Here is a 12,409-nt window from a genome sequence, read left to right as displayed (position 1 = left end):
TCTATGTTTTTAACTATGGCTAAATCTTACTGTTGTTGTGAAACACCAACACCAAGGCTAAGACAGTGACTGGACTTGTTTTTTGAAAGTCAAAGAGCACATAACTTTTCTGTCCCTACCGGGGACCATGCGCTTTCAATTACACTGTAAACAAAAATTTCATTCCATTTTTACCATTCTTGAACAAATAATCAATAACAAGAGCTGTCACAGGAATGTGACAAATGCCCCCAAAATACCTCTTTGGGAATATAGCCTGAAGTATTTGGACCTATACGGACAGATAGCTATTACAATATAACATATTTTCGCAACGACCTTCCCTTGCAGTTTTTAAATATAGATCGCTATCATTTTTAAACTGAAGATGAGTCACTGCAAGATGGGAGTGTCAAATGATCTGTTGTACTCTAACATGATATTAATTATTGAACATGCATGTTTGTGTACATTGAAGCTATACCCATTTATTGCAGTATTCAAGTTAATAATAAAAACCAAGAACAGAAAAAAATGGTATGAAAAAAATAAATGCTTATGTTTAGGAGAATAAAGAAACAATTAAACTAGCACTGGATAAATTTTTCAAGTAAATGATGTACATACCGAAAATGGCTTCAGCATGTCTTCCCTATTGCAATCTTGATATCTGTCACCAATAGGGGTCATCCCCGAGAAGTGTTCAAACTGCCTACAAAGTATGAGCCTCCTATATAGGCCAAAGTGATCATTAGTTACTTAAAAATCATTAGGTGTCATTAGTTTTATCTCAACCACTACCTTGACCTTTGACCTCAAAATAACTAGTGTTCACCTAATGGTCATGATTAACCTGCCTATCAAGTTTGGGGTCCCTGAGCCCCAGCTTTCTGAAGTAATTAATCGGAAAAGGATTTTCAGTTCAAGGTCACCACAACTTTGCACTTCGACCCACTGACATCAAATTCAACAGGATTTATCTACTGGTCAAAACAAACCTGCCCTTTAAGTTTGAGGTCCATGAGACCTAGCTTTGTTTATTTATTGATCGGAAATGGATTTTCAGCTCAAGGTCACCACAAATTTGACCTTTGACCCACTGACATCAAAATCAACAGGAGATCTACAAGATATAACTAACCTGCCTACCAAGTTTGAGGTCTCTGGTCCTAAACGTTGGCAAGTAATACATTGGAAACTGTTGAACAGACAACCTGGCCGATTACTTTTTGCCGCACTTTGGGGGCATAGAAAAAGCCAATCAAATATAAAAAAGCTTCAATGATTTTTTTCAGAATTTATTACCAATGTAGACAATAATAAAGATACAACTGTCAAAAACTCAAAAACGAAACTGATCAAAAATACAAATGTAAGATATTGTAATAACAATAGGTATAAACAATTATAATTTCACGGCAGATGTTACAAACATGACAAATAACACCAGATTTTAGGCTCTTATATCAGAAAATAAAACAGTTTTTAAAAATTACGAAAAGCCATATTTTTCTTTCCAAAAGATATTCAACACAAAAATTGCAACAACAATTCCACAAAATTTGTAACAGTTAAAAAAATACAAACAAGTCTAACAGAAATGTTCTTATCTCAAAAATATCATAAACCATAAAATTTGATTTTTTGTACATTAACAAGTGAAATCGCATTTATAAACAATTAACATTATAAAATCGGTAGTTCTAAACATTTCTTTATAGAAAAATAAATATTTGTCACGAACAGTAATACCGGTATTTTGGAGTTTTAACAGCATTTCCAAGGTTTCTGCCCTTCTATAATGTATATAGGCCACAATACTGAAAGCTTAACTGTGGTTACTAAGGTTTCTAGCGTTAAGACAAACAGGTAATGTTAATGAAATTAGTTAGCAAGAAATGAAAAAACAATAATACTATCGATGGATAATTAAGTATCATTCATAATAAGATTGCCTTTCATACATGCATATAACTATTACACTCTATTAACATGGCATCCTTTACCAGAAAAACAAAACAAAATATTTACCAGAAAAATAAACTAACCCAAGAATGATAGCCTTCATATTATGATCAATAAAGTTACGATGTTAAGTCTTTTGAATCAATAACTTTGATTAAAGTTTATAAACATAGGGCCATTTTATTAATGAATACATGGTACATCAAGTCTAGCACTTCTGTGTATGTGGTTGAACTGGGACATACTTTGAGAAAAATGTTTGCCTGAAAGAATTACTCAAGACTTTTTTAAGATTTCACATTTAATTTTGGGTTTTATGTCCGACACACATTTTGTGTACATAACTGAAAACATGCTCAGAATAAAGTTTTAAGAAGTAGATTCTGCGCACTCCCTAGAGCAACATGAAATCCTGTACGGGCATTCCAACTCTTGGCAAAAAACACACACTTTATTTCATGCTGTGATAGCGACTAGATTATCATCATGGATAAATACATTGCGTCACCCTAGTGCTAGAACTCCACAACTACATATAGAAATAGAATATTGTTGCATGAAGGTGAAGTTATGTACCTAGTCCTACAGATCGTTTTGCTGTAGATTGTGCATTATATGAAATCTTTGGTTTCTTAAAGGGACAAACAAACTAAATTTGACAATTTACTGTAAGCCATTTTGTTGTTGGTAACAAAAAAAAGTAAGTGTATAATGGGCTAAATTCTCATTACACGTAGAACCCGTTTTTATTGAATTTCACAGACTGGTTACCTATCTAAATGAAACAAATCTATCAAATATGGTGGTAAATATTCGTTCACAGTCAAAATGACAATTTAATTTAAAAAAAACACACATCCAAAATACATGGTGTCACATCAATATTTCAAAATGTTTAAAATCATTGTCAATAAATTTAAGCCTGGCCTGTATCCAATACAAAGATAACATTCACACAGTATCTGACGCTATCAATGAATTCAAGATTTATGGTTGAAAATTACAGAGTGAATAATGAATGATACATGAAATGCAGAACACACATTTAAGCATGTACAGCGTGTAAAACAGAACATCAGACTTTAAGCAGAAGTTCATACAAAGATATTGACATCAAAACTAATAAACACTAGCTTTAGGTTAAACATTGTCTACAAATTTAATGTCAAGTAGGCCACAGCTTTTTAAAATTCAGCTAACACCATTTAAACTACTGATTCCAAAATCTGAGGTTGACTACAGTTTCCCACAATCCATTGTTACATGTTACTAATGACCCTATTGGTTGTTATTAATAGAAGCTAGACTGGTTCATAGTTCTAGAGTTTAGACTGGTTTACACCACTTCATACTCCTTTTTGATTGCTCTGGCCAGACAGCACGCGAACATGATACCAATAAGCTGAAATGAAAAAGAAATATTCATTTATTATCATCTACATCATGCGCTGACTCTTGACCACTTCATGACAGTGTGCTAGTGTTTTAGCCTCCTAGTCCCAAAACAAAGCTTTTAAGGAGGTCCTAAGGCCTAAGTAATTACTTGTAGCAGAGCCAGACCATAAAGACATATTGGAAACCATCTGTTTGAACAATCAAATCTCTTGAGCCAATTTATGACAACTGTGTGCAAGAATAGTCTGTCTTAGTAATTTTAGACAACAAAACAGCATTTTGAAATAGTTAATACAATTCCTTTAAAGTAGCCAATTGACTTTTGTCTTACATTCAATCACATTCAATGGGTATATCGAAACAATTATTGTTCTATGAAACTGCTAAATGCAAATATGCCTATGTTTGAATTACATTATTTGTGTATAAATTACCATCAGCGTTTTCTGCTAATTGCACGGTATTTAGTGCCAACTTGTAGCTTTGTCCTCAAAGATAACATTCATATAAATGGCATGTTCATTATAAATGTGTAATCCGTTTCAAACAAAAAACTAAAATACAATCTGAACCTGCATTAGATAACAGTGAATTTTCTTGGTGCAATTTACTGCCTTCTAAAGGCTGTTTCTCCTTCGGAAAAATGTCCATTTTTTCCCATAAAAATATTTTTCCAATTTGATAAATGAAGATAATGTTTATGTTAAATAAAATAAATCATGACAAGATTAACTCTTTTAAATCATAATATATGCATGAAAGTGGAAACCTGTCTATTTGCAATTTTATTAGCTATTTTGGCTTAATTTTGTATTTTCCCCAAAGTAAACTTTTTTCCCAATTTGCAAGGCACAGGTTGCAAGGCACAGGCGATGAAAATAATTCCCCCAAAAAATCACTGGATAAAATACCAATGCAGCCGGATTTGAGCCCATCCATTCGGCCCTACCCTTATAATTTACCAATCTATATTTTCTTTGTGATGCTTTTTATTCCTTTAAAAAGTATCAAAAAACGATATTTTTTTTTTATACTTTCAGGTTTCGATGATATAATAAAGATGATGTAAACTAACACTTGTATTTCACACCATCATGGCATGTATTGTTATTTTCCATAAAAATATGATAATATGCACATAAAATTAAACACGTTTTCACATAAAATAATAAAATTAGACATGTATAGAAACTGGAAAATTCCATATAATGGGGTTCTTGTTTCAATGTACTGTATAATGCTGTATATTTATTATATTCATTAAACAATCATTACAATAGAAGACATTTAGTTTTATATACTGAAGACATTTAGTTTTATATACTAAGTATTTAATTATGCTACAGGCCTTGCTTTACAAGTGCTTATTGTCTTTGGCATCATGTGTCAGGGCGTACATTAGGAATTCTTAACTGGAAGTATGAACTTCATTTACATCAACTTAAAGTTTTTCTCTAATTTATTCAAGTTAATGATTTTAAGAATTTCCACTTTCTTCCAACTAAATACTTTTCACATTAAATAATTTGTAATTATAAATAGCAAATTTCACAAAACTAGCTTGAAGAAAAATCATTTAACTTCAAGCCTTTTTAAAAATGTGGCCATTCAGTAACTTTGACACCAAGTTTTAATATTCTGAACTTCCTAACCTTCACTTTTTGAAGTTTCCTCCAAAACAGTGGAAGTTTTTGACTTTCCAAGGATTCAATTTTGTAAGTTTGGGCACAGTTTTACAGAGTTTTATACTTCCTTTTACAGAAGCCCTGATGTGTACCAGGTTCCAATATCTGATTTCTCTGGCAATGCCTCGATTTAAAAAGAACAAAAACAGCTAAGCTTAAAACAACTTGTAGTTACCTGAATGAAGGCAAAGCCAATTCCGACACCTCCCACAATGGCCACATGATCTTCTACCCAGTCGGAGAACTTCTTCAGACACCCCTGGGGATAAAGATTGGCTGTGTTGTTCTGGCAACCAGTTGCAGGACTTTTACAGCAGCTTTGCGGAATGTTTCCATTCCAGTCAGTTGAGTTTGTGATACCACAGCATTTGAACTCCTTCTGCACGGTTTCCCACGCCTTAGTGTTATTTTTTCCAATCGACTCCTTCATATATTTCTCCACGTACGACTCCACCTAACAGAAAAGAGGAAAACTGTTGCTAATTTGTATATATTTCAAAGTTTCAGAAAAACTTAATAATTACCTATCATGTAACTGTCAACATAGCTGATAACCTGCATTGTTAGCACCAAATGGTGGTGACCAATATTTTCAAAATACAAAATGAAACAAGATAATCTAAAAGTGTGGTTGCCTATCAAAAGTTATTCATTTCATTATTATAATAAATAAGCAGTTAGTCGACAGGGAAATAGATATAAATATTGATATTTTGTATCGAAAACAATCAAAAATTCAAATTGAAAACTATCAAATACATAACTATAATGTGTGCATTTGGTAGAATCCAATAAAAATGTGACATCTACATGTACATGTAACCCTTATTTAACATTATTACAAATTCATGTTTGTTCTATCACTTTGCCTATATCTAACAGTGAGATCACATTTACCTCAGGCAAGCCTACTCATGAAAGTGTGTTTTGATCATATGTTCTAAAACCAGATCTGAACAGTGATAGGACTATTTCGACTCGTCACTACATTGTCAAGAGATTTTTTTCCTGGCGAACTGGCAAATATATATTATGTAAGATGGACACCAAATACATTATGTATGATGGACACCAGAGTTTAAATGTCACTATAATAAGTTCTTTATCCGAATAATGTTATATATATTGGTAGGTAAGGATTGGTATGTAGGTAGTGTGAGCCGGCTAAACATACTTGGCTTTTGTAGACGTATCCAGCGATACCAGCAGAGATCTCCAGGATAAAGATGAAGATTAGAAGGGCAGAGAACTGGAAAAGATAATGAACGTAATGAATAAACGATAAAGACATATTTTTTTTCAATTATACATTTTAGCTTGATGAAACATTATATCATTTGCAAATGGACACAAACACTAGATTAAAATAATTAAACTATATATAGTTAAGTTAACATTGAAGACATGCATGCTAAACAATAAATACTGGTTACCGTTGAAAATAAACAACACTGAAAACATATACAAATACTTACGATGAGGACACAGACTCTGTTCTGTCTGTATGCTCCAAAGCAGCCGAAGGAAGCAATGAAGAATATGATCACACCGACCGCTATTAGTAATGCTGCTGCTGTACTAAATTTCCCCCCTATCAAGTCAAAGTAGTCTTTGAGAGCGATCTGGACATACGCACCAATCGCAATCAGACCAATAGCAGCCAACTGTAATAAAATGACAATATCACTTAAAGTAATTCACTAATATAAGGACTATATGAGACTTGGTTTTCAGAGAGAGAACAAATTATTTATGCACCTGGAGTTTTAATCATTACGATGTATACTCAAATTCATACATATTTTTTTTCTATTAAAAAAGTTTGTATTGATTAGTAAATATTTTGACAGTATATTCAAATATTGGCATTTTTCTTATCTTCTTTCTCATCTGTCATGTTAATGACTTGAAAGTGGGTGTGCCACAAAATTACCCTCAGTGTAATGAAAAATGGTAAACCCCCGGACCTGAGGGTTACAATTGACTGGTGCATTAGAAGTACAGTGAAGTGATACATCCAGTAATGTTTGATCAGATGTAGTACAGAACAACCCATGGCCAAAAACCTCTGTCTTTATTTTTTGTCAAAATGTTCTGGGATGTTTTGTCCACCTTGTCAAAATGATCTGGGATGTTTTGTCCATGGGATGTTTTGTCCACCTAGTCAAAAAAGACATTTTGTCCATGGGATGTTTTGTCCACCTAGTAAAAAATGACATTTTGTCCATGGGATGTTTTATCCAGCTCCCTGTTTATCATGTAACACTGCCTCTTGTCTGCTCTTATTGCATTCTAAGAAATCATTTTGTGTTTCTGATCAAACAAGACCTTCTTTACATCCTGAGCAAATATCCGGTAGCAGCTATTTTCATAGGGAAAAAACTGATGGAAGGTTTTCTCTCACTATTTATCCTATATATAAACTATTATTTATCCTATATATAAACTATCAATAAACTTGTCATACGGTAAAAACCCTTGTGGGTTGGTGGGTTAAATATGTGTTTTTCCCCTAGTTTTTGTAGTTCACATATCGCCAAAATTGCTATGTACACTCTCATACTAGTTTTAATAGTTGTTAATACTCATTTGAGCATATTATGTTTGAAAATATTTCATGTATTGGAGAAAAAAATACATATTGTACTGTATGACGTATCTTTACTGGTACCCAAACATCACCTGCGTATAACAGCTGGATTACTGGTAACGTACTTTTCATCACATAAGATATTCAATATTCAGTAACCACATCACACAAGCTGAGTTTTCTTGCGATTTGAAGTGAAATTCCATAACAAACATATCCGAAATGCATAAGTCGAAAAAATTGGACTAGGCCGAAAAGGCACTTAATCCGACCTGACACTGATACTGTACCACAAGTCAGAGACTAAAATGGCCGTGGAGATAAAATGGAAACTGTCATTTTGAAATTGCGCAATTTATGCTGGCGCAACATACTCACCACAAATATCAAATTGAAGCCAAACAAAAGGAACCTCACGCACTTCATTCCACCTTCAACCATCTTGATTTTTTTAGCACTGTCTTTTCCTCAAAAATGATAAATTTACGCAAAAGTATCCACAGCTTTTTGCTCACTTGTTTTGTTTCCTGAAGCGCGCAACAATACTGGTATGTAAACTAATGATTTTAAAATTTATCCACAAGAAATAATCCCAAACAAGTTATATTCCAGCAGTACTGCAAGCAAGTTATGTCAAACTAACTTCAACTTGCCTTTTAATACGTATCCTATCAGAAATATTTCAAAATGATTGCCATACGGCTTAGATCGTGCGCGTTAGTAAAGTTTACATGTAAACAATCACATGAGCATGACGTGGCTAAAAAGTAGTTCCGATATCACTGAGCGGTCATAAGTTTCGCTTTCATGACCTATATATAACACTGGTTTATTGGTCCGTGCCTTCATGAAACACAAACACCTTAAAATTTCAATAATAACAATTTCGTTGATACTCGATTAGAACTTCCAATGTTTATGTATCTCTGTATTGTTCTCAGACAAGAGTTAAGAGTTCCCAGTAGAACGTGAGTCAATGTTTGTTTAAGGATGGTTTTTGAGTCTAATATCGAAATTGCGGCGAATCCCTGTTTTGGGCCATATTTTTACACGGATAGTTGTTTATATATTAGTTAATATAAATGGTAACGCCTTTTTCGGCTCCACTGTCGTTAGGACTTTTTCCAGTTTTATTTTATTTCAAGGTACCTGTAGCGAAACGAAAAAGTTTAATATACATGTTTGTGATGTGCGTTTTTTTAAATGTGCTTCTTTCGTTCGTAACACAAATCTGTTTTGAAACATTTTCGAATCCAATATTAAATGCACGGACCTATACACTGGTTCGTTGGTTAATTATCTGCCGCCGATGAGGCGTAATAAGTAGTCTTGAGGAGTATTGGTTTAACCACATTAATGTTCATCTGGTGCTAGTTCAAGCACATTTTGAGACCTAATTCTAATTGTTAAATTGGCGATATATTACAATGTGAAAATACATGAATGTAAGGTTGTCAGTTTTTTTTTATAACTTTCTTTTATAAATAAAACCAATCCTCATATTATACTGGTTCGAATATATTTTGTAAATTCAAGCCTAAATAGTTCAAGTTTCATTAACGTTACGATCACTGTTCGGCAAAATGGAGCATTTTTTATCAATTTATTTGAAAAGGTGTTAAATAAACAGCATCTAACGATGTTTTGCCATTCATTAACTTTTTCTATGTCAGTCCATATAAAACGTAAACTAGTATTTTTTTTATTTTTTTTTTGTTTCACCTCACTATCAACATGCTCTCTTAAAGGACTAGTTTAAAGGGGCTGTACTCCGTATGATAAAATAGCGGGAAAAAAAAGAAAATTAAAGAAAACTGACATAAACTTGGCATCAATGTGTACAATGCATTGAAACTTACTAACTGAAGTACCACATAGTTTACAATTTATTTATGTTTAGCAGTTATTTCGTATTTTTTCATTAAAACAAATTACTGGGTATGTCTACCAGGTAGAATTAATTCCTTATGCGTGATTGGCTAGTCGGTGTTATCACGTGATATTACCGAGGTAGGTGTATAGCTTAATTATGTCACCCAATTCTAGTAAGCCGTTGTTGCTTAGCGGATACGACGCTAGACTGCAATTTTGGCGACACGGGTTCGAACCCGGTCTCCGACACATTTTTTTTTTACATTTTGGTACTATTTTTACAATTATGATATCAAAGCGTAACACATTCTATTAGATAATTGTCCTGAGATTCGTTACAGAAAAAAAAACTTTTTTTGGTGCCAATCTGGTGTACAGTCCCTTTAAGGAATGTTTGGCATGATAAACCCCTGCTGTGCATCTCCTGCTTATTGAACTGGTGTCACAGTAGGGGCCAATTTCCTGTGTATTCGTTTATTGACTCAGGGCCATTTAGGTCCATATCTATAAGAAGACTTCCAAAACGGCACGGCAGGATACTCAGATCGGAGATCTGATAAGAGGGATCAAGGCAAGTAGATTAAGATCAATAAACAGCGGTTGTGTACTATACACAGATTTTTCTTGTTGTTGTTGTTGTTTTTTTTTTGGGGGGGGGGGTATAGAAGGCTAAAATAGGCCTTTAATCTTATATCGTTATATTAAACAATCAACTAACTTTCATATTTCGTTGTTAAATGCATCTACTTGAAACTTATATTTTTACGACAAGTCTGTTATCTTTATACAGTTGTATGCAGGGTGTATACTTTTTTCATAACCTTATTTCCATTCAAGTCGTTTTATGTCAGTCGATAAATAATACTATGTTTTCAGTAAGGGTTGTTACGTTAAAAGTTTAATGTAAATTGCAAATGAAAAAATTCATAGTCTTCATCATCATAAACAGCTAGGGTTTATTTTTCTACTGGGCTTGTCCCTGTATTTTTTAATTATATTGTTCCAATAAAGTGCTTGGTGGTATACTAGCACAGATCTCTACGCTACAGTTTTTAATACATACTGGAACAAGGCAACGGTTGTTATCTGCAATTGCATGCCATTGTTTTACAGTCATGGTGGTCTTGCATGGGCACCTCACGTCCTTCAAACCGTTGTCTGGTGCAGCTGAGTGTCTTGTTGTTAAAGGGTACAAGAACGATTATTTCCTTGCCCACCCAACGTCCAGGAGATCAGCTGGAATGTATTTCATGTCAAGATATGGTATCGTCGAAGATTCTCCTTGATGTGTTTTGGGCTGTAGAAGCCAGAACATTTTTCATACTATGTCAACATTTTATGCCGTTTCTTCAATGAGTGACACCGGTAAGAATGTGTGTGTGTCAAACTAGTGTTCTGAATTGGACCTTTTAAGGTTATAATTATTCTACCAACAACAGCAATGTCTTCTAGAGGTGCAGCAACTCTTCTCCCAATGTCTCTTATGTGAAATTCCTGGTGTATCTGTAGCCATTATTCCCATTCCATAGAATGTATTTCTTCCATCAATGTTTGAGACACTGCGGCACTTTTGGCACTTCACTATATGAGCAACAAAAGCCAATCTCATTAAAGACCGAGTTTAAGGAATGTGGCATGACAATCCCCTGCTGTGCATCTCCTACTTATTGCACTGATGTCACAGTAGGGGCCAATTTCCTTTTTATTTGTTTACTGGTTTAGGGCCATTTAGGGTCCGAATCTATAATAAAACCTCCAAAACTGCACTGTAGGATATTCAGATCAGAGATCTGATAAGACGATTAGGCAATAAGATTAAGACCAATACACAGAGGTTGTGTACAATACACGTTTTTTTTGTTGTTGTTGTTTGCGGCCTTACAAACTGAAGCAACTCTAAGTGTACATTGCTTACTCGTAATGAGCTTGTCTAGAAAAAAATCTCAATCAAGTTGGTATGAATGCCTTACGCTTTTCAATTCGGACATTGACGTCAGAGGTATATTTTGTAGACTCGTAGATTCTTAAATGTTTTGAATATTAATAATGTTAAAAATAGTCCCTAATTATGTTCATTTGTTTACCAATTTTCGAACATTTACTCGAAAAAATGCTCATGGTCCACCATAATTAATACTTAATATATTATGTTAATCATTCATTGGTGTAATGGAGGGTCTATATTGGTTAAAGTGGCACTCTTATTCAAAATCAATACATACACATGTATAGCAAATATAATTTTTGAGTGATAAACCTTTAACTGCTTACTCCATAATGCATATACGGAAAATATTATTTACTGCTAACAAGATTGTAACCATTTATTAAATACCTGAAAACGCAAAAATATTAAATGATTGGTGAATGCTAAAAAAATATTGTGATCTACTATCATCTCATAAGATTGAAATACTGTGTTTTCAAATTAATCTCGGTATCCTTCATAAAAACCGTTGTTTTCGACATTTATTCATCCTTTATGGTATATTAAAACAGTTGTATTAATTGTGGTAAATCTTATTTGGGAGAAAGAGTGGATCTTTAAAATAAGTACAGACCTAAAACAAGATCATATACGTTAGTGTTTAAAAATATAATAATATTATTATATAAATATAATATTTTGCTGAGGGTATGTCTATATATTTTGAAGGACTAAGTTTACAAATAAAATATAAAACTACAGGGCGGGTATTCATAGACCAGCCTATGTCATTTCATAACATCAGTGAGGTTAGTTTCTCACTGGCCATATCTTATTTTAATTAAATTAATTTAATTGAATAAACATTGTTTATGTCAAAACACATATAGTGTTCATTTCATACGACTTAAGACATCTTAGAAAATCGACTTCAGTTAAAAATTAAGTTTTATTTATGAAGCCCATACTATTGAACGGCTTATTCCCACATAGTCA

At 33.3% G+C, this 12,409-nt stretch overlaps 1 protein-coding gene across 1 annotated transcript; it reads right to left on the bottom strand.

The window, feature by feature from the left end:
- Positions 1–1,261: 1,261 nt before the first annotated feature.
- Positions 1,262–8,349, bottom strand: LOC128243482 (CD63 antigen-like). The gene is made up of 5 exons (XM_052961273.1): positions 7,993–8,349; positions 6,500–6,688; positions 6,199–6,273; positions 5,200–5,478; positions 1,262–3,346 (listed from the first exon to the last, which is right to left on the bottom strand). The coding sequence occupies exons 1-5, from the start codon at positions 8,053–8,055 to the stop codon at positions 3,281–3,283; spliced, it is 672 nt and encodes a 223-aa protein (XP_052817233.1). The 5' UTR covers positions 8,056–8,349; the 3' UTR covers positions 1,262–3,280.
- Positions 8,350–12,409: the final 4,060 nt, after the last annotated feature.

This window comes from Mya arenaria, chromosome 8 (genome assembly GCF_026914265.1).
Source record: "Mya arenaria isolate MELC-2E11 chromosome 8, ASM2691426v1".
NCBI lineage: Eukaryota > Metazoa > Mollusca > Bivalvia > Myida > Myidae > Mya > Mya arenaria.
The sequence above is the reverse complement of the archived record's forward strand: the minus strand, read 5'-3'. Positions and strand labels throughout refer to the sequence as shown.